The sequence below is a fragment of the Oryzias melastigma genome, linkage group LG5 (assembly GCF_002922805.2).
Source record: "Oryzias melastigma strain HK-1 linkage group LG5, ASM292280v2, whole genome shotgun sequence".
In the NCBI taxonomy this organism is placed as follows: Eukaryota; Metazoa; Chordata; class Actinopteri; order Beloniformes; family Adrianichthyidae; genus Oryzias; species Oryzias melastigma.
Window position 1 is genome coordinate 18,523,442 of NC_050516.1, and position 22,989 is coordinate 18,546,430.

The window sequence follows — 22,989 nt, forward strand, 5'->3', positions numbered from 1 at the left end:
TTGCTTAAGGATCTTAAAGCGTCTGGAAGTTATAAAAATCTAAGCATAAAACTCCAGATTAATCATTGCCCAAAATGTTTTTCTGTATGGAAAATCATAGGCCAGGGTTTTTAAAGACATTTACCAGTCTTGTTTGCAACAAATTATTTTAGTAATTTGTGCTATGTGGGTCATTTTTCTAAATTTGTTCCTCCGACAGTAAAAATAAATGACGGTGAACCCTCTCCCTCGCTTGTGTTACCACATCAAGATGTTATCCCCGGCTTAAAAGCTTATCAAGCCGACTGTAATGATATTGAGTGACTATATTGTGTGTTTTGATGGATATCACCAAGAGTAATCTAATACCAAATTGTGTTCCAGCTCTCATATTGTTCTGATTTTAGTGCCCGCAAATAACTGCACTCCCTCTCCCCTAATTCCTGACCCCCGCCCCAACCTGCACCTCCTGCCTCGCTTATAGCCATTTGTCATCGTGATGATGCTTTCCCACAGGTACGTTGCAAACCCATTTCAGCGTTTCATGAAACAAAAATAGATTATCATTGTCCAGTGTATGTTAGGCCCCAAATTAAACCAGTTGTACCATGTGCACAGTGCTGCGTTTTCAAAACTTTCCACTCTTCAAAGAGTCAGAAATGGTTTTTTTATGGATTTGCTAAGATTTTAAGTGGTGGGTAATTAACTTCCTTGGCGAAGACAGATCTATGAGGATAGTGAATGTTAACAACAAGGACTCCTTTTATCACCGCTTTTTACACAATCTATGGCTGCAGTTCAATCATTACTGTGAGCAGTGCTGGAGAAGAAGGCTCTCTCAGAGGAGTCACATTGATATAAACCGTATACAAACACATCAAAGTTTCAGTCCAAATGTAAACAGACGTACAGAGTTTAGGAGTAACAACTAATGTAGTTTATTCTAATCACAATCTGTTGTTTTTTTTTTCCTTGACCTTTCATTCTGACACACAATTTGTGTCACATTTGCTAATTAAAAAGTGTAAAAAATAACTTTACTTGTACAACATCAAAAATTTCCAATCAAATCGTATTCTTAGCCCTTCCTTCATAATTCACAACGTTGTATTGTCCTTGCTGCTACAAAACAAGGTCAGCTGCTTAGTGTCCAAGCTTACATCATCATTACATGTCAAACAGAAAATGAATCATTAACCCATTGATTTATCTCTCTTTCTGCGTTTACACTGACAATGACACAATTGTCTTTGAGAAAAAGAAATGAAAGCTGTAAAATCATCATTATAGGAGTTCTTGATTTAAAAGCCAATATCTACTTTCGTAAGAGTGAGAAAACATTTAGTCGTGCCATTGTAAATCCCTAATACTAGTCATAATTGGGGGCAGCTTGCAGTGAACCGTGAAAAATGTGCACGAGAAAATAGAGGTAGGAGAATAACGCATGTCAGTATGATCAATAAGACATAGTTTGACTGATTGAGGGTGGATTGGAGGTGGATCTGTTGAAGCATCAGTTGTTACAACTTTCTAATATATATATATATATATATATATATATATATATATATATATATAAACGGGAACACAAAATGACGGTTTCTACACATGTTGCTCCAGTTTTTCTTTCCGCCTGCCAAATTCGATTAATAAGTGCCTGATCATAAATTATGCAAGTTAGGTTACACATTGCGTGTCATTCCAGTAGACCTTTCTTGTCAACAGATGCATTTCAAGGCCTCACAGACAATCTGAGTAGGCTTTCTCACTTGCTGGCCTCTGTGTTTTTTGCATCACATCTCCAGTGAACTATACAAATGTTTGTTTAGAAATGATGATATTTTTACTCTGACAGTGTGCATTGGAGACATTTTTGCAGGGCTCACAGCACTCAATTGATTGCTTCAGGTAAAGTGTATTTTCAGAGACTTGCTCTATAATGCAGTTCGAAAAGGAAGCTTTGTGGTATTCAATGTACAATTTAGGAGTTCATTTCACCATCCGACTCTCATTTAGACTGAGCAGTGACCTGTGTCATATGTACACTGAATGGAGGTCAGGGTAACACTTGCTGTGTGGCAGGATGCAGGAAAGGGCAGATTGCTGGGTTGAAGCTTTGGAAATTTAGCACAACTTGGATACAATACAGGATTTATACAACAAATTAAAAGCAGTAAAGCAACATTTTGATTACTCAGTCTCTGATGGGAGATATATTTTGCACCTAGGCCCTCAGTGGCAGCCTTCTCTGTCTTATCTATATTAATGCACCTTGCAGTATCATCAACTTTAAACCAAGGTTTAAAAATCCATACAGACTCGCAGATGAACACAGGTTAGGCACACATCACTGAGGTGCAGCAGACTTTGAAGGTTGAGTTGCATTGCATTGTATTCACTCCTGTTTAGAAATCCCTCTCTGGAACTGCAGTAACATTTAAGTGACACAACACTAAAAACTGAATAAAACAACAAACCAGACCAACAAAAACTGCAACAAACCAAAACCTTGACAGCCACTTAAAAATGGAACAAAACAACAAAAAGTTTCTACATGCTCTTTGGTCACTCCTTGGCCTGCAGTGAGCAGTAATACTATAAATAATACAAATAAATCGCATAAACAAAGGTGGAATTCTTGGATTTTTCTCTGCAGTACTTTTCTATTTAAGGAGAAAAAAAATCATTTTTTCTCTCCTGACTATATGGCTTAGCCATACAGTTTAAATGTGTTTTACTTTCTTGACACTGTAGGCTAATGCTAGCAGCTTTTTCTGTTCATTTGCTTGACAGAAGCAGGAAAAGTCACAAGCAAACAAACTAACATGTTGACTTGTATAGTGCGTTTCTACCTTCTTGGAAAGCCCAAAGCATTGTACAGTTACAGCCCCATTCACCCATACTCATATATATTCACATCCTAGTCAAAAACTGGTGCTAACCTACAACCACCAAAGGCTAAGTGGGGTGTCTTTATTATTATTATTATGCTGGTAGAGCATAAACCTGTGTAATACATGATTTTTGCTCCAAAAAAGAACAAAAATTAGATCAAATTAGGGGGTTTCCTTTGCTGTTACCGGTTCTCCAATCCCAGGATGCATACATGTCAGGCTAGGAGTCAAGAATGGACATGTGAGGTAAAGCCTGCCTGCTGGCCTTGGTATCACAGACAGAAATCTGATTGACTATTGCAATTGCCTACCTCTGCTGCTTAAATCACACAGCAGCCTGTTTTGTGAATTCTGAAGGCCTCGGGCAAATTTCATAGAAGACAACAGCACTAGCTGCCTGAAATACGATTGGTCATCTGAAGACTATAACACACTATAATTTACAATACTGTCAGCATCTAAACCAAGAAAATATGATATGATTTTTTTTTATGTAGTGCATTTTAATTATATTTTTATTTTTAAAAATGGAGAGTAAAATTTACTTTTTGTATTAAATTTAGACCAGTAAAGATTCCCTTGCAGACCTTTTTGACCCACCATGGCTTTGTTTTAATGAATCTCTTCATTAAAGTAGCTAATAATGTATTTAGGACATTCTATGACCCAGCTGACACTGTTTCTGCTATTTTCTGTTCACAAGAAGAGTAAACGGGCACATGTTTTTAGTTTTTGATAGATTTTTCCTGATTATAAAAATTCTGTGGAAGAAATTCTAAAAATGTATGCTAAATTCTGAAAAGCTTAAGAACCAATCAGCAATCTTGGAGTTTAACCATGATTGTAGTTGTGTTTTTCTTTACATTTTAAATTAACAAAAGTTTAAAATAATGCTTAAGCTGACACTGAAGGCCTAATGCTAGCTGGCTCTCCCAGTGCCACCCGTCCCTCCAGTGGGCTCGAGTTTGACAGTGGGTCTTCGTGGTCCATGACACGGGGAGTTATATATGCCAGGGTATTACAGAGCCCTTCCTAATCCGGTCTGTCACGCTGCTCCCTCTGGAGTGGGGTAATTTCATGCTGCTGAACTGGTATTGATAGAGCCATGGTAAATGAGGCACGCAGCAATCGTTAACTTTAATAACCATAAAGATGAGAGCATCAGAGTCGTACAGGCCCATGAGAGGAAACCCATACAGGTGATTAAGAATCGACCAGGGCCAAGGCCAACATGCACCTTGCATCTTTTATTCAGACTAATGGAATTACTTGTTAACGATGTCAAGACTATTACATGCAACGGTGTGATACTTTTGGTTAACTGGATCTTGTCTCCAACTATCCATGCGCATAAAAAAAAAGATCTACCTATTTGTTTTTAGATGCTTTTGTTCCTGTACGTCCATTAATTTTACACAATTTATTAAATGTTTTTTGGGGAAGCGGGTGACTGTAGGAGAGTGGGATTCAGTATTCTGGAATAGTACTGCTGAATTCAGAAATACCAGTGAAGGGGAAAAAACAACGTTCACTCGTGTGACTTCAGTATAGCTGGGTCAGTGGTTCCTGTCAGTCAGCTTGAGCTCTAGAGTGTCTTTTTCCCCTCTTGTTTCCCTCCCTCCCTAAGGTTTGTGGTAGCTCCAGGCAGTACTGTAGCAGCTATGTCCACTTGTTTGTCTACTTCCATTACTGTGGGTGATGCTGCCCCAGGAGGAAAGTGGAATCCAGGCCGCAGACGAGTTAAGTGAGAAACCAGCCTGAAGCCCTCACGCTGGCTGAGGTCAAAGAAACCATACGGATCACTGCAACAGGGCGCTGATGGGCTCATGATAAATGGTGAATCCCATCCAGCTGCTGATGCCTTACTGACACAGACACCAAAGGACAAAAAAAAAAAATAATAATAATAATTATGGGGAGTAATGAGTTTATTATTTAGTTAGTACCACAGAAAGCCTGCTACTTTAGATGTCTTTAGTGGTGAATAGTGCAAACTGATCCGGTGGACATCTTTCTTTAAGCTGCCCTTCATTATTCATTGGCAAGAGTGTCTCATTTGTTCTTTACAGAATTTTCTTTGGAGGGAGAAGAAGGCTGATTTCCACTGCATGGTACCACCCAGTTCAACTGAATTATGCTCATTTTTAGGCCCCTGAGGTTACTACTTGATAAAGCTTAACCCTAATCTGTCACACACAAAAATATTCAATATGCAATATGCATGTATTTTTCCTCTTGTCTTGCTTTATGCTTGCATCTTACCCTTCATTTTTGCATTGCAAGACTTGTGTTAAACTATTGGGATGACTTTGTAAAAGAGAAACAGTTCTCCCTCCTCTTCAATTTTATATTTTTCCATACTATTCCCTGTAATTGGCACTACTACACAAATGTAGGAGTTTCAGATGTAAATCAGGGTTGTGTAAGTTCTGAGAAAATATGCAAACCTTATTATCAGCCAAAACTAAAAACCTGAAACTTTATCTAAAAAAACTACATTTAGAATGAACTAAATATGGCTTTGTAGTGAGCTGAAACAATATCTGAAGAGTTTAGGAAGTTCCAACTTGATCTTTAAATGATGAAAAGCCTCATTCTGATGAAACATCGTTAAACACATATGCATGGGGACAGCCGGCCCATAGTCACTTTGAAGAACTTGCTTCGTGTGATTGATGCCCTCCTTTCTCCCCTTCAAATTATAAAAGAAATAAACATTAAGAACTTTACAGACAGCAGAGTGCCAGACTGAACATCAGAAGCACAAAAAGCAGTTATATTTCATTATGTATGTGTTCAGACAGAAAAGTTGGCAAAACTAACAACTCCATAAACAATCTGGCTTCTGATAAAACTTACTACGAGTAAGTTCAAAGTGTCTTTTGTCACTTTTAACGAGAATCCCATTCTGTTTCTCAAATATGAGTCATTTTCAACAGCAATTTGAACAGCAGCTGTTACTTTGCAACGCGAACAATAACTGAGGGTCAAATTTACATGTCTTACATCTACGCATGTGTACTTACTTACCCAAACTCCTGCTGAGAGTCTAAGATTGAAACTAGCAATTAGAAGTTTGGAGACACAAGATTACTGTCAGTTGCACAGGTGTGAAGAGGGAAAAAAACAAATTTAGAGATAAGGAGAGATTATGGGTAAGACTTGGCTGGTTGTTGATACAGAACAGAAACCGTCTTTTTAGCAAAGCAAAGGAAGCAGTGCACAATGCAGGCAGTAACGGCAAGTGTGTGCTGCCTACCTTGTTTTGACAAGTCCTTGAGAGGCTAAAGTTTTTCTGACAGCTGTGTCCCTTCAGTCAGACATATTGCTGAATAGCTGCAGCAGTGAGAGAAGGAGGCTGAGGTAGAAGAACAGAGAGAGGAAACACAAAAAAGACAGGCTTGTTTATCCCAAAACAGCGATTACCGCTTTCGGCCACTTTGCATATATTAGCGATCTTGGTAGCAAACCAGTGTGGAGTTTGAGGAGTTTTTATTTATTTATTTTTCAAAGTGCACCACTACATTCATATTTATCGACATATTTGGCGTCTAAACTTCTGTATTTTTGTGTGGGATTCTTGCGAGCTCAAAGTCTTTAGAGTATTCTGACCTTAAACCAAGGAAGAGCAATGATAAACACAGTTAAGGACTGTGTGTTGTACCCTTTGACAAAAATCTACTTGCAGTAACAGCAGGGCTTTAGCACATCTAAACTTCTCTGCATTGATACATGAAACCTCTCTCTTTTCAGCGTGCCGTTCCCCAGATAAAATCTTCCAAATTCAACTCGTAACAACTTACTTTTGACTTCCCCCACTAACCCTTCATTTATTGAATTTGTCCATCAGCCTAATAATCTTCCGCTCTCATGTCTCTCATGTCAGATTCCTGGAAGGAATCACATTTTTTTCCCTGCAGTTAGTATTTCTCCGTCGACTTGAGAGCCTCATCGTCAGTGACAGCAGTAATTCTAGGCCTCCTGACAGATACCACAAACCACGGTCTATTTCAGCATGAAGTGTGATGATAGACACTTTACACTTGTTTTCAGTCAGTTGAACATTTATTCGCTATAGTGCAGCAAAAACAAACACAAGCTTTACAAACACTTTTGGAAATGCGCTCCATGAAAACACAGAAATTGTTAAATAAAATCCCTCTGAACACGACTTTTAAAATGTAGTTCATTCATGCACGACTGAAGCTACACACATCTCTTATGGTACTTTCAACACCAAACAGGCAATAGAAATGGCTTCAGAAATGTGTCAGTGCGAGGGATCGAGAAGGCAAACGTGGCTGGATATACAGGTGCATTAAAAATATGGTATTTTTTTTTAAAGTTTAAATTACAATCAAAAATGAACAAAAACTGATTATTGAAAGGAGTCAAAATGAACTTCAAATAAACCAAATAAAGAGAACTACTAACCAAAAAAAACTAACTTATAACCTGAACAGATTAAAGAATATATCTTTCTGTAGTAATTGGAACAGCTAAACACAAAAGAGGAGAACTGAAACTGAAATGCAACAAAAACTAATAGTTTAAGCATAGAAAGTTACTTTTTCAGTGGGAGAAAAAAATAGAATGCACAAAAAAATCATGAAAAAGGAATTGGATCCAATTAAATAAGAAGTTCCAGCGTAACACAGTCCGTTTTTCCCCCTTGAAAGGGTTAACAGATGGTGGATGCTAATTTGCTGCTTCCCTTTCTTGAGGGCATGCTCCCCAGAGTTCATCTCTTGGTCTGGTCTGACAGGTTGGCTCCTGTAGCAGAATCCAACAGAAGCAGCAGTAATCACCAAACTGCTCATCAACACTGGTTACTCCAAAAATTTTGCATTATTTAACTGATAATAGCAAACTTAAATAAAGTATTTAAATGTGCACACTACAAAAACAGTGAAACTAGTATTTATTGCAAAATAAAGTGTACACTAGAACTTTTTAACTATGAAACTAAATAAAACTAATGTAGGCAGTGCATAAATACTACCACTGTTTAAAAAAAAAAAAACAACTGCTATGATGTCTTCCAGTCCGGCTTCAGACAGAACCACAGCACTGAAACAGCTCTGACCAAAGTGACTAATGACATACGTTTGAATACAGACAGTGGAAATATGTCAGTGCTAGTTTTACTGGATCTCAGTGCTGCGTTTGATACAGTCGACCACCCAATACTACTCAGACGACTGGAAAACTGGGTGGGTCTCACTGGGCCAGTACTAAACTGGTTCAAAACGTACTTAGGAAACAGGAAATATTTTGTGTCAATTGGTAACTTCACTTCTGAGCCAATAGAAATTACATGTGGAGTACCCCAAGGCTCCATCCTGGGACCACTTCTATTTAACATCTACATGCTCCCACTGGCCCAGGTTATAAAGAACAACAACATTAGTTGCCATAGCTATGCAGATGACACACAGATATATATTAGACTGACACCAGGAGACTGAGGCCCTGTACAGGCTCTTGGTAAATGCATTGAGGACATCAATGACTGGATGTGCCACAACTTACTTCAATTAACAAAAATAATACTGAGGTTATAGTCTTTGGGACCAAAGAAAAAAGGTTGGACGTCACTACAGAGCTTCAATCTATTCATCTAAAAACTACCAACCAGGCCAGAAACTTGGGTGTAGTGATGGACACAGACCTATATTTTGATAAACACATTAAGGCAGTCACTAAATCAGCCTACTATCATCTCAAAAATATCTCAAGGATTAAAGATCTGATGTCTAAGCAGGACCTAGAAAAACTAGTGCATGCTTTCATCTTTAGTCGACTTGATTACTGTAACAGTGTTTTTACAGAACTACCAAAAAAATCCATCAGGAAACTGCAGCTTATTCAGAACTCTGCTGCTCGGGTTCTCACAAGGACCAAGAAAGTAGACCACATCAGTCCAGTTCTGAGGTCTTTACACTGGTTACCTGTCTGTCAGAGGATAGACTTCAAAGTTATGTTACTGGTTTATAAAGCTTTGAATGGTTTAGCACCAAAATACATGACTGACCTCCTGACCCAGTATGTACCAGCCAGACCTCTCCGGTCATCTGGATCCGGTCTTTTATCAGTTTCTAGAGTCAGAACTAAACATGGAGAAGCTGCATTCAGCTTCTATGCACCACAGATCTGGAACAGACTTTCAGAAAACCTTAGATCAGCTTAAACACTCAGTGTATTTAAATCCAGGGTAAAGACTTGCCTGTTCTCAGTTGCATTTGATTAATAACAGTATAATACACATAAAAGCTCATAAAGTTGGTTTACACATGGTCCTTTAAATCTGTAAAGGACATAGTAAAAACAGAAATCTAAGACTTCTTATAACAAAACAGTATTTAAATGTTTTGTGTGAGTTCTCTATCATTTCAGAAACAAGTTGACTGTTGTCAAGAAAAAATCCAAGGTTAGACCCTTATTCCAAGTAACCGGGACCTAAAGAATTCCTGCTCTCATTAGCTCCCAGATCGAATACCAGCTGCAATTGTTTTTATCAAGTAAAACGAAGCTTACATTCATCATCGTCATGTTTTTCAGAAATCTGCTGCTAGGTTACTAACACCCACAATCATTAGTGCATCATCATTGTGTTAGTACTTTTCCCAATTGCCCCCTGTGTAGTTAGTCTAATTTTAATCTGTTAATTATTTTTATGCAATCAGTGGCCTTCAACCCTCATATTCCTGTGAGTTTGCAAGAAAGCTGAAATTTTGCAGGCCAATGTCAGCTGGAGGTTCCATTATTAAAGGGTTTAGCAGTGGAATAACAGATCTCAAACTGGAGAAGTTTATTGAAAATTAGACTGCTGCTGATATTTATAGCTCAAGACTGGTTCTTTAATTTGGCACTTGATGGCGTAATTACAACATAACATATTGTGTTGTTTTTAATTGTTTTTGCTTTTTTTTCTGTGACTTTGTTATGGCCCGAGGCCACAAAGTGAGGCTGAAGGTGAATTTGTGTTTGTTTGTCCTTCTGCAATGACATTGGTCTGCCTAGATTATAGTAAACTTTGGCTCATACACTGATTAATCGACATATTTAAAAGTTAATACAATAAATATTTCTGGAGTAAGTAAAACAAATAAATAAATAAATACATGGTTTGTGTGTTTTTTAAACAGTTTTTTTTTTATTAATTAAAAAAAATGGTCATTGCAGACAATCATAAGTAAACTAAATCATTTACTGCAAGATGTTTCTGGCTTGAAATGATTCTTAAACTTCTTTAAATTATGTTAAGCAGCTTTCTCAGATTCATCTGGTTTTGTAAACCGTTGCGAGCAGATGGAGCAGCATATTTAAATGTACCTTTTTCTTAATTCAGTGAGGGCTTGTTGAACAGGTGCTGTTATAAAGGACTGTTTGCTTTCTCCTCGCAAGGGTTGCACTCGCACCTATAGTAATGAGCATGGTTGTTGTCAACTCTGAATAAACATGATCTTGTATTTCACCCGGGTTCACAGTCTGCTGCGCTTCTTTCCTGTCCTTTGTTAGTGCGTGTCAGACAGAGAGGACAGGCTGCAGCTTGACCCGCTGTGAAAACTAGAGTTTTTCCAGCAAATTTGCCTCAAAAACAAAATGCAAAAAACATAGAAAATGTGCTATGCTTTACAATTAGGTAAATGAAACAGCACAGAATAAGATAAAGCAGGTGTTTATTGCTTGAAAACACAATCTGGCGTGTGCTACCTTCTTTGCATTTCTGTTGCTCTGCAATATGAATAAAAAAAATAATTCTTTAGAATTTCTATTGAATGTTTTTGCAGAGAAGTGCCATAGAGGTTATTAGGGCATAATGGACCCATTAGCGTGGCGTGTCTTGAGAAAATTATACTGTAATTATATGGCACAAGCTAAAAGACCCTTAAAAGACAATATGATTCATCATTATGGCATATTATTTGTTAAACCTTATTTAAGTGGCTCAATATATGTCCTTTTCTGTAAACCTTTGTGAAAACTTTCCAGCAATCAAACCTGAAGCAATATTGTTGTACAAAAATCTGTTTCGTGCAAACTCACTTTCCTCCTTAAGCTGCCATCACTCGTGCTCTATCCATCTCCCCGTTTTATAACCTCTCTCATTAACTTCTCGTAATTGGCCATCGGGCTAAGCTGAAAACAATCAAGCATTGATTTCCTTAAACATAATCACTGCATCCAGTCATTTAATGACTGCTGTCACTGTAGGCTGCTGAGAGAAAAATGACCAGTCGATGGTCCCATCGATGCCCTTCACCTCTCCTCACCAAAGGCTAGAGTGCACCGCCACCTACTCCATCTTAATGGGTTAGTTTAACCCCTTTAGCTGCCTGCCAGGTACCAAGCACTACATCCATCACAACTGCACTCATGTCTCAAGTTATTGTTGTCCCACATTGCTCCAGAATTCACACGCAATTACCGCTGTGCAGTCAAGCTGAAAATATCAATCATTACATGACATTTAAAGTCACTTGCTTAAATACAAACACCTACATATTAAACCACACTTCATTACGGGGAGTTTATGTTATTTCACACTTCTGACTGCTAAAAGGAATCGTCTTTACTTATATTTCTGGTGTCACTCAACATCATTTGCATCTGTTGCCAAACTGACTGCACCCCATGGATGACACCTGACTGTCTTTTTTTTTTTTGTTTCTTTTAAATCAAATCTGACTTCACATATATATGTGTTGCAGCCCGCCAAACCAAATGCGCTTGACTTAAAGAAAAACAAGTTTATGTTTACTTTTCATTTATCCAACCATCTTCTGAGCCAATTTGAACTTTTTTACGGGTCATGGGGATATTTTACCTACAAGTTGTAACATGATTCTGTCTATTCAGCATTTTACACAAACCCTTAAGAATTGGCTTCACATTTAGTGGAAGTGACCTAAAACCTTTTGCTGTGATACCAGATGCATCATCATATTGGTCTAGGACAGACCAGCAGTCATAAATGCCTTAGTCACATGTACTGTCCTGCGGGTTTATGCGTTGTCTAGGCCCATGGAGGGTCGTTGACACGAGCGACTGCATCTTAACCCTCAATAGTCTCTGCACTCACTGGCACATTTGCTAACATTGGTTGTTTACAAGGGCTGCACGGTGGCGCAGTGGTTAGCGCTCTTGCCTCACAGCGAGAAGGCCCCGGTTCGACTCCCGGCTGGGACCTTTCTGTGTGGAGTTTGCATTTTCTCCCCGTGCATGCGTGGGTTTTCACCGGGGACTCCGGCTTCCTCCCACCATCCAAAAACATGCTTCATAGGTTGATTCTATGAAAGGAAACACATTCTATGTCAACATTTTTAAAAAGGTTATCAGCTTTAAAAACTTTAGAATTTTTTGTATTTGTACACATTATGTCTTGAAGTTTACATTTTTGCTATAAAAACAGTTTGAAAAAAGATTAGATTTACTACTCTAAATTTAGTATTTTGTGCAGTACCAGGTTTATGGTGGAAACGTTTGGTAATATAATGACAAATATATGTAAATATTAACTGGGGTTATCCGAAATAGATGAATTTGAACCATTGACACAAAAAATAGTTTTAAAGGTAAATTGTATAGAATAAACGAGAAAGTTGTAAAAAAAAATTGGTAAAAAATACCCCAGACAATGAAGGATTAATTTGACCGCAGGTGTATTTTCCACTTCCCTTGAGGCTCGTACGGCCACCTTAAGGGAGGTCATGGAGAAAAAATAAAAAAATATACATGTTATGTGTATGAAAAATGTCCATCCATCCATTTTCTGAACCCGTTTTGACCCTTTCAGGGTCACCGGAGCCTAACTCGGCCACTTGTGGGCAAAGGCAAGGAACACCCTGGACAGGTCCCCAGTATGTTACAGCGCTACAATTACACACCCATTACACACTTGCATTCTCACCTAGGGACAATTTAGAGTAACTAATTACCCATGAGGTATGTTTTTGAATGGTAAGAGGAAGCTCTAGTCCCCAGAGAAAACCCACACATGCACTGAGAGAACATGCAAACTCCACACAGAAAAGTCCCGATTGGTGTTTCTGTTTCAGGTCTCTCACCCAGGACTTGAATCGGGCCCTTCTTGCTGTGAGGCAAGAGCGCTAACCGGTGCGCCACCATACAGCCCCTAACCAGGCCAGGTTATGCTGTGGTAAATGTATTGTGAAGTATCTGTAATAACAATAATGTACGTTGCATGCACTCATGACGTACAGGGCTGTTATACAGTGTCCTTACGCTGCGCTCTAGTCATTATTGAGGTTCACGCACAATTTCCTTACTGACCTCACATGAATGTTGTTCATAGAAAGCTGAGTTTTCTCAAATATTTCCTTCATAATGTACTGAAACTGTACAAATGATCTTTTCTGTGTCAGTCCAAGTCTGAAGGTCAAATGATAGCTTGATTTTCCTTGTGTCACAGCAGTGCAAGTTCTGGTGGCTTGCTTTGTTGCACTGTTTACACATATTTACAGCTGTCCTTGACTTTGCAATATTTTGTGCTGCAGGAGATTTTGTTTAGCTTTGTTGTTGCTGCTCCGTTTTCTTAGAGAGCTCCCTTAAAGAACAAAGTGCCGCTCACTAAATTAACTTTCATGATGCGAATGTAGCGCCTTAATACATTTTTATTGATTGGATTTATTCTGGTAAAATACACTTTAAGAAGTCACAGAGTGGCTAAAGAGGTCAGTTTGTGTTGTCCTTGAACTGAAATTTGCATGTTAGAGCTCCTCACACTCATCCTTTGAGTGAAGCTATCAAAGCTTCCTGAGAGCTGAAATTTTTCAGTGATCTGTTTTAACTTGAAAGTAAGCCGTTTTAATGCTAGAGACCCTGTCTTAAAATATTCAGCACATTGTGGGCTTTGAGGTTTTGTCACACTTAAATGATTTTTCTCTTTTTTCACATCCATATTCTGCTGCCTTCTGCCCCCCAAAAAACCGGCGCTGTGAGAGTGACATTAATACTGCACGACATCTCGACAGAACTGCAAATGTTTGCCTTTTAATCCAGAACACGCCGGACTAAGGACTCGCCAAGACAGACATTGATGAGAATGGGAGAAGAAAACTACTGCCAAACTTGTGCAGACTGCCCACTGCTCAGTTCCGTGAGCCATTTCAAACATTTGCTCAACACTCCAGCCAGAGAGAAAAAAAAAAGCACAGCTTTTAGTCGGGCCAGCAAAAGGAAACGCATATTCCATCTACAACAGGAAGCCTCTTTTAAAATCGTGAAAAAGGCCTCTACAATCCACAAGCCAGATGAAGTGTGGCATTTGGTTTTGTTTTTTCTGCTCTCCAGCCTGTGTTGAGAAGAATAAACTCTTTGTATCCTCTCTCCTGTCCTGGGATAAGCTCCAGTTTAATTGTTGGACGCTACTGTGTGTTGCTGCAGCTGTCATAGGAAGATAAAGAGTTTTTCCTGGGGCCCGTGGAAGGAGGAGAGGTGTGATGGAGGGCCTCTCTCCTGCAGCTTCGCTTGCTGCATTAGCCTCATGCTTTATAATTGTGTGAAGGGGGCACTTCCAGTGGCTACCTCATTACTCACTGGCATGGCCAGTCTCTGGCAGCCAGACGCAGCTTGTCCTGCAGCTCTCTTGCCCTGCCTGTCTCACTCATTTCAGCGTCCCTGAGCTCCATCACCCCCCCTTCCCCTGGGAAATCCTTCCCTATTGTTATTTTCACCCACCACTGCCATTGGCGTATTTTTCCTTTTCTTTTAGCTAAATATTTTTGGCATCGTCTTTTGTCAAATGGAGCACATTGCAGTGCGTCTGCGCTGACTGATGTCACCAATACTTTGGAGTTAAAGCTTCAGTGTGATGTGGCCTTAGATGGTGTCGGTGCTGTCACCAGCAGGGGCGGAGCAACGAGGGAAGCAAGGCTTTACTTTAGCCTCCCCAATTAACCACATTTTTTTAATCTTTCAATCAATATTAATATAATTATTAACAAATATTAAAAAATCATCAAGATAAGCTCCTTTAAAGACCCACTCTTATGAAAATCGTACTTTCCGTGTTTTTAATATTATTATTATTGGCATTTCTCTGATGATTGAGGACATATATAATGAAAATTAAAATAGGATTTCTGATTATTTCTTTATTCAAATTGCTGTGAATCAGGAACTTATATGTTATGTGGAAAGTACACAGGGTGGGTCATAAGCTCCTTGCTCCGCTCCATTCCGATGCATCCGCTTGCAAACAAGTCCGAGCTGGCATCCGGCTTAAATTGTACAGCCATTTTTGTTGCACCACTAATGTTAGGTCGGGGTTGTGAGGGGCTGTAAGCTATCAGGAGAGAGTGTAAACATCGATAGATAACGGGAAGTAGGGGCAGGGTTACTCTGTGCTAATGAACTTCCGCCACTCTGCAGAAACTATGTCCTAGAAAATGGGGATTTTGTCTAAAAACATCATAATCATAATTAAAAGACTACTGGGAATGATTTTACAATAGATCAAAAGATGATCAGAGTGAGACTTTAAGCATTGCAGAAATAGCAAAAGTAATATTTTTTTAAATAAATCTTTTAAGACATTTAAAAAATGACTACATTTTATTTTTTTACCGTTTTTCTACAGCTAAAAGAACTATTGCTTATGACAGTGACAATAATAAAAACTATTTAAACACTGTACATATTTTTGACCCTTTCATTTGCAATGGCCGGTCGCTCTCTTCTTTCCATTAGCCACCTTTCCCAAACCTTCTGACTTTCCTATGTTAAATATTCAAGCTCCACCACTGGTAACCAGGGTCAAGAAGGCCTTCTGCAAACACAAACACCTTCACCCATCTTTTTAAGTAACATATAGAGGACATAAAGTCTCATTGATCCACATTAAACATGTGATGTTCCTCATGATAGTCATCAGTAACTCATTGGTATGGAGTGAGGACAGCCAACCCTGAGTGAGAAGCAATTTGATGACATAATTGAGATTCCTTGAGGGCCAATTTGTTACACATACTCTCAGTGTAAGTACCCAGCGATTAAACTGCAGCTCCCCTCACATGATATAATGAGCACTGGTTGAGTTTCACTTAGCTCATCTTTTATTCACATAATGACTTTTTGGTTGCACGTTTCCTTTCAAAAAATCTTGTATAGGAAAACTTAAAGGTCACTATTGTGCTTGACAGCATGTATTATCTTGATTTCTCTCTCAGTGACAATGTCTGTCTGTTTTTTGTCTCTGACCAGAGGGAGGCACGTGTGAGGTGATCGCAGCTCACCGGTGTTGTAACAAGAACCGAATTGAGGAGCGCTCACAGACGGTCAAGTGCTCCTGTTTACCCGGGAAAGTGGCAGGGACGACGCGCAACAAACCCTCCTGCGTGGATGGTGAGATGGTGTACTTTCACCAGAACTTTGAAGCATTGATTCTGAAAATGTTTCTTGTACTTTCAACCAAAAAATAGTAGAGCTACAGGAAGTCACTGCATGAAGAATTCTCAAATTACAATGTCCAAACCAAACTCACAAAAAATGTTTTACAAGCCAAGGATGCATTCATATATTAGTAACAATTGAGAAATGTTATTGTTGGCAACATGCACACCATTCATTCACAGCAACAAGTGTTATTCTTTTAAACAACTGTGATCAAACTCTCTCATTAAAGGTTTGCTTATTTAAAGCCTGATCAGAGATAATTTAAAGTGTAAAAGTTATTTCCCACATCATTTACCTTTGATCCTACCTGGTGCACACAAAATGACTGCCAGCCAAAGTCAAGGAAAAAAATCTCTGCCACTGACTTCTCTTACAAAAAAGAGGCGTTTGGGGGTTTAAATGTGAAGCCTACTCTATGATATTCATGTGAACCGAAAAAATTTCAATCACAAAGAACTATTTTCCAGTTCAGTTGATGAGCACCTGAACAGAGATCACTTTGCAGATCACATTGCTCAAGGCATCTCAAGCTGATGGAAATTAATATCTAATAAACAGTCAGGGAAGCTTCGGGCTGGTGCACTTCAATTACCTCGACTGAAAAAAGCAACCAAAAAAAAAAGAAAAAGTAGCAGGTAGAAGCAGCTCCAGAGAAATAATATCAAAAGGAAAAAATATTTTTGACAGGAAATCAGAAATCTACTGAGACAGAACTTTGATGCCCCTTCACTTCACGGAGCTCATTTATCACTCCTCAGTTTCGATCTTTTCACCTCCACCTTCTGCAAAGATCAAAGTCATTTCTCCGACCGCCCTCACACAAAGAAACGACACAAAAATATCTTCATCATGAAGGATATGAAGGAGGGGGCAGACAGGCCTGCTCAATGGGCTCATGTTTGTTTAGCCACACCTGACAATCCAGAACCCCCACACCACCTACTGTGGAAGGAACTTTTGAACTGGCTATATATAAAAATATGCACCCATTCTTGCACAGATCTGTTATTTGGATAGTGTGGCACATGCGTTTTTTAGTCCAACCGGGTTTTTCTTATAAAACATTGAATCAGAATCTTGAAAAATCGTTGTTTTTTTTACCTACGACTAACAAATTAACTGCTTCCTCAAAATTGGTTTTGATCAGGGCTGGGTTGATAAAATCATTTAATTTGAATCAATCTAAGCTTAATAGATCAATAATTGATCCATAAAAATATAAATAGAAATAGATAGATAGATAAAGCTAAAGTCTGCTAGCTTGATGCTAACGTTTAATGGAATTTCCCATAGGACGGCTAATGCTAACGCTCGGTGGACCCAAACATGCATTGCTGACTAAATAAACATCTTCACATACTCACAGGCGGGAATTTCCAAACTCTTTAAGGAAACATTTTGAAAGTACATATTTGTGGTCTAAAGTATGATTTTTTTTGCTCACTCTTTGCTTATTCTTCTTGAAAAAAGTGTAGGCCAACTGCTAAAGCACAAGCTCCACCTAGTGGCCAAACTTAAACGCTCTCAAGGAGAAGCAGAACAATGTTTACAATGTTATGATCTGAAGATCTTTGTAAGAGGTTCTCCTTTTGAGAAATCATGTAACACTGTATGCTATTAACAATCTCATTATTTCACTAACACATCTTACATATGTGAACTGTGTCAGATTAAAATAAATATATTCAAAACATATACAGAAAAAAACCCATACATTGTAGGTCCATAAAAAATAGAACAGGACGGTTGGGACGGAGCCTCTGTAGCCACCTGTTGGCGAGTGAAGATGACATTAGGAAGCCAATAGAGCGCTAAGCTAACAATTCTGTTCTCCTCTGTACAGCGGTATTCTTCTTTGCCCGCAATCTTCTTTTAAACAATATAAAATTCTTGTGATACACGATGTACAAAAAGTAAAGTAAGAAAAAGACGAGCTGCTGGATGACCTCTGTTATTGTTGCTTCCCTAGTTGTTGCACTTCAATGATGCAATGACACGCTAGCGGTCTACAGCACGCATGCACCGTGAAAACAAACCGCTCACTGGGAATGCTTAGCTCAGTGGAAACGCTCACCCGAATTAACTCGACCGTACCGTACCACTCCTCACCTGACTGGAAATTAAGCTTCGCTCAGTGGTAACGAAGCTTAATTGTTCTTGATGGAACTAAGCATTGATAGCATTTGGAGCACCAGCCACTTCTGATGCTCTGATGGACTGCTTTGGAATTTTCCCAAAACAGAATACCCATAATTATCAACCACAGCTGTTTTAATCAAAACTGAAAGATTTGGCTTTTTTTAATGATAATTTCTACCTTTTTTTGTGCAATATTTGTAAATTATATAACAAATATGGTGCTATAAGTTCTTTATCTGGAGAGTATCTGGTTAAAGAAGAAAAAAAAAGAAAAAAACAATTACAAAGGCTTACAGGTTCAGCTGTAAACATTTTACATGTGCCTCAGGCCCAGTGGTTTATTGATTATAAAGCATTTGTTTGTGAGGTGATAAAGCAGCTTTGCTTCACCGTTGAACAAAACTAGCTCTTTAAGTTATATTGACTTTACTGCTTAATAATTCTTCCTCCTTCAGTTGAGCTTTTGACATCCCAATAGGACAGTTTTGCTGTATGTGTTAGGGAACTAGACCCTTTGTTTGTTAAACCTGGAGAAAAAAAAAATCATTAAGTTCTAGTTTTTTGGACGGAAATGCCAGGTTTTCTACATACAAATGGTTAGCTAAGTGGTCTTTTCTGTAAATGTAACATGTATTGACCCAAGAAATTGGGAGGGGTCCAAAAGATCTAGATTTACCTGGAAGTTGCTTGTTTGTCAACTGAGCCCCACGGGCTGGCTCTGCACAATGTGAGGGATTATATACTTGTGGCGTCAGTGGTCTGTCCCCTCAGCAGTGCACCAGCTTGGCCCAGATGGAGCTTTCTCCCCGGGTCCCCAAGTTATTAATGTTCCGTCCAGATGAGGAACGATGCTGCAGCCCAGCTCATCTCACCACCCCTTGGGGGACATCTGGTGCCACAGTATCATACACAGGTTATGTACCAATAAGAAATTATAGAAAAGTGGCCAGAACACTGATGCAACAAATCAAATGTTGGTTTTTACATTTAAAAATTGAAGGGAGAAGTATTTTCTACCTAATCTAGAGTAAATCTAGAAGATAAATCAGCCTCCCTGATGTGCTCTATTATTGGTCATTAGCATCAAACTCCTACATCAAAGCATGCTGGGCAATATTCTCTTTGTCAAGTGTTTACTCGCAGTTTTTTCACTTGCTGCTGGTAACAGTTTTGGCTGTAATTTTCATGCAGGGATGTGACGATAGCTTGCGTAATGAGGCGCCATACTTGGCGGGAATCTGCTGTCAGATTATCCTCACAGTGGGAATTGATGAGAAACTTTGACATGGAGAATTACGCTGTAGTTATGTCACGGCCAGTAAGGATCCGTGTGAAAACACTGGCATTTGCCCAAGCCAAGGCAGACTAGTAACACACACTTGGATTAGGCACTCGTCACTGCCTTTGTCTCACTCTATGGGATGTGGAAACCCTGAGTCACACATGAATAAGTAGTTTTTGACTCAACACATGCATGCACTAATGTGAACACATGCTACCACTTTTGTGTCGTCTTGTAGCTGCTGTATCAGTAAATTCGTTCAACAAGAGACGCATGCAGATGCCTGCTCAGTGATGGGGAATGAACCCTTCTGTTTGGCTGCAGGGGCACAAAGCAAAGCATGACAGGTTTTGATGGTACATTGGCGAAATATCTGGAGCAGAGAAAGGGTCACTGCTTAAGCAAAAAGGGGTGCCTGCTTTTGTTTCCTTGTCTCTGAAGAATTTTGTTGAAACTATCCGCAGCCCAAGCATGCGCTTTTTTTTAAAACAGCACAACCTCTTTCTGTCTTTTTCATGGATATTGTTAGGAAAAATTGATAATAAGTGAATTCATTACTGCAAAAACTTGTATAAAGTTTAAATCAATGATGCCAAAGAACACGGACGGAAGGAAATCATTGTTTTATAAAACTTTAAGCAATAACTTCTTGTTAAAACCGAAAAACTCAGAAATCATTCAGGATCAAAATAAGTTCATTTGAAAATGTTTGATCGCCGACTTTATTTTTCAGCTTTTCCATTTCCCACTGAACTCACACAGCAGCACTGAGAATGTTATTAGACTCCAGCCTCCAACCTTCCTGGAGAAGATCTGACCCTTACCTAGAAAAGGTCTCCGTTGTTTCGTTTTTTCTCCCGGCAACACTATATATTCTTTTACAAACTTTTAAAGTATTTCTCTGCTTCTTCTGTAGCAGGAACATAACTGCATTTAACTGAAAGATTTTTCTTTTTAGAATTGTCTTTGCTTCCATTTGAGTTGTGTGGGAGCTGCGACTGTATCAACACAAAGAGAAAGGAAACTGATCCACTGGAAATATCAGTTCAGTTGCATGCACTCACTAGTACTTGAGTAAACACCCGTGAAGCAATTCCTGACATCCTTCCTCCACGAGTCATGCTGGGTTATTCAGATCCACTTTGTCTAAAAAACTGTAACAAGGATTTAAGAGTGAAAGTATAAAAGGAGCATTAAGTCAAATTCAGATTGCGTTCCTTTTGCTTAGCCTTGATAGATCAAGCTAACATTTGTTTGGTAACTGGTTTCAGTGGAATACATTGGAGGTCGTGGGGAGCAGGAAGCTGCTTTGTTACCTTTCTGAGAATTAATCGTTATTCAGACAAGACACTGATAATAATCACACGAGAACCGAGGAGTTTCTCCTCAGGTCTGCAGGTGCTGCACTGCCCATCACAGATGCAGATATTCAGATAAGCTCTGTGATTACGAAGCCAAACAATATTTTCTGAATTGCTAATCAAACCATGTCTGTCTCTTTTTCTGAGGCAGGCAAAGATTAATGCAGAGTAATGACTCTAAATCTGACCTCAGGTTCAGGGGAGCAAGTCTCAATTCCCCTGTAATTATACGCTTGCTTCATTTCCTCCATGCTCCTGTGACCCGACCACCACTTTAGTGCAACTGCAGAAAACCTGCAATCCTGCCTCTGTCTCATTACGATTGAAATGGCTTTTTTTTTCAACCAATTTACTTTCAATCTCCAACTAAAGAGATCTAGGGATTAATTAATGGACTTTTTAATTGACTTATTTTTAATAAGTGTATGCACAGAACAATTGCAGATCACCAGAGTGTAATATTTTAGTATGAAAAAGAAAGGAACTGGTTGTTTACTATGATTTTGTGCAGATCATTGATCTAAGACACTATTAAATATTTTACCTTAAACTGCACATGAAGGATTAATAGCTGTTGCTCTATTGCTGCTCCCTTCTCCTAATCATAAGTGCTGGTGATGTATAATGGGTACTTTAATTCCATTAACAATATAATGGAATAATGTACAACTCATTATTGAAGGTCTGCAATCATTTTTGCTTTTACAAGGTCATCTTTTTTTCTTACCATTTTGAAAAATTGAAAAATGATACTTTTACCTTTTGTTTTTATTTTGGCTAAAGTGGGAGTTGAATTCACTGTTGTGGTTCAGGTAGAAGACTAGAATTGTTGGAGTTCAGGAGGCAGTAAAATAGGAACTGAACTCAATCTTTTTCCTTTAAATTGCATTTCTGGGTAACCAGAAAACTAAAATAACAATTAAACCAAACGAAACAAAAGCAAAACCAAAAACACAGTGATCAAATCTATTAATTGACAATTAATTAATTAAAAAACATGTAAGATAATAAAATAAAATAAAATAATTAACAATTAATCAGCTAAAAATATATACCAATTGTAATAAAGCTGTAAGTGTGACATTTTACCCCCTTACACTCCTAACAAAGTGCTTGTTAGAAATTCTCCTTGTTCTCTTCTTTTTTTAGAGTGATAATTAATTTTCCAGACAGACGTGGAGGTTCCTCACAAACTGCCAAAGGACTAGTTCCTTATTTATAGATCCTGGTACCTCCGATTGGTTGCCAGCAAACTTGTCTGACCTGTATTGTTAAAAAGAAGATGCAAGACTATAAACAAACAGGACAAAAGGGCTGAGGGCCCAGAAAGAACTGTGCTTTCATAGAACTCCAGCTATGGCACAGACCAATTGTCTCCATGTAAAACTGCATTGCTGCAGTAATTCATACAATGGAACCTCCACTGAGTGGTCATATTTTTTAGAAAGTATGACCGCTTGCCAAGAACATAAGAAACTTTTTTTCACAAAAGTGTCCCCTCGTTTATCGTGAGGCATTTGTTACAAAATTAACCCTTAATAGGTGAAATCCACAAAGTAGTATTATAAATGTTTTAAGGCTGTAAAACTTCCAACTACACAATATGAACTTTTCTCACAGATTTTCACATTTTTACGCTTTTCTGTCCTGTTTAAACTCTCAAAGTCCAAACATTTATGGAAAAATAAGTCCAGTATTATAGACTGAACACAAAGATCTGATTGTGATCACAGATTTATAAATCTGGCAAGCTGCACATGCTGTATCTTTGTACAGGAGACGCAGAACAGAAGAGATCGATCAAGGTTCTTACAGGGTCTTAAAAAGACTTGAAAGCATTTAGTTTGAAAATAAGTTTAAAAAAAGTCTTGAATTCTGATATCTGAGCCTTAAAAATTGTGTTGCTTGAAACTTC

General features: G+C 38.6%; 1 protein-coding gene across 5 annotated transcripts in view; it reads left to right on the forward strand.

The window, feature by feature from the left end:
• The window catches only part of LOC112145539 (chemokine-like protein TAFA-1), a 125,418-nt gene that overhangs the window by 86,632 nt on the left and 15,797 nt on the right, over window positions 1-22,989 (forward strand). For all 5 annotated transcript variants that reach the window (XR_004947890.1, XR_004947888.1, XR_004947887.1 and 2 more), the window contains exon 3: window positions 16,101-16,241. Coding sequence is in view for 1 of the 5 variants with exons in the window: in XM_036211963.1 (XP_036067856.1) it covers window positions 16,101-16,241 (141 nt within the window). In the remaining 4 variants the exon portion in view is untranslated. The remainder of the gene's footprint in view (window positions 1-16,100; window positions 16,242-22,989) is intronic.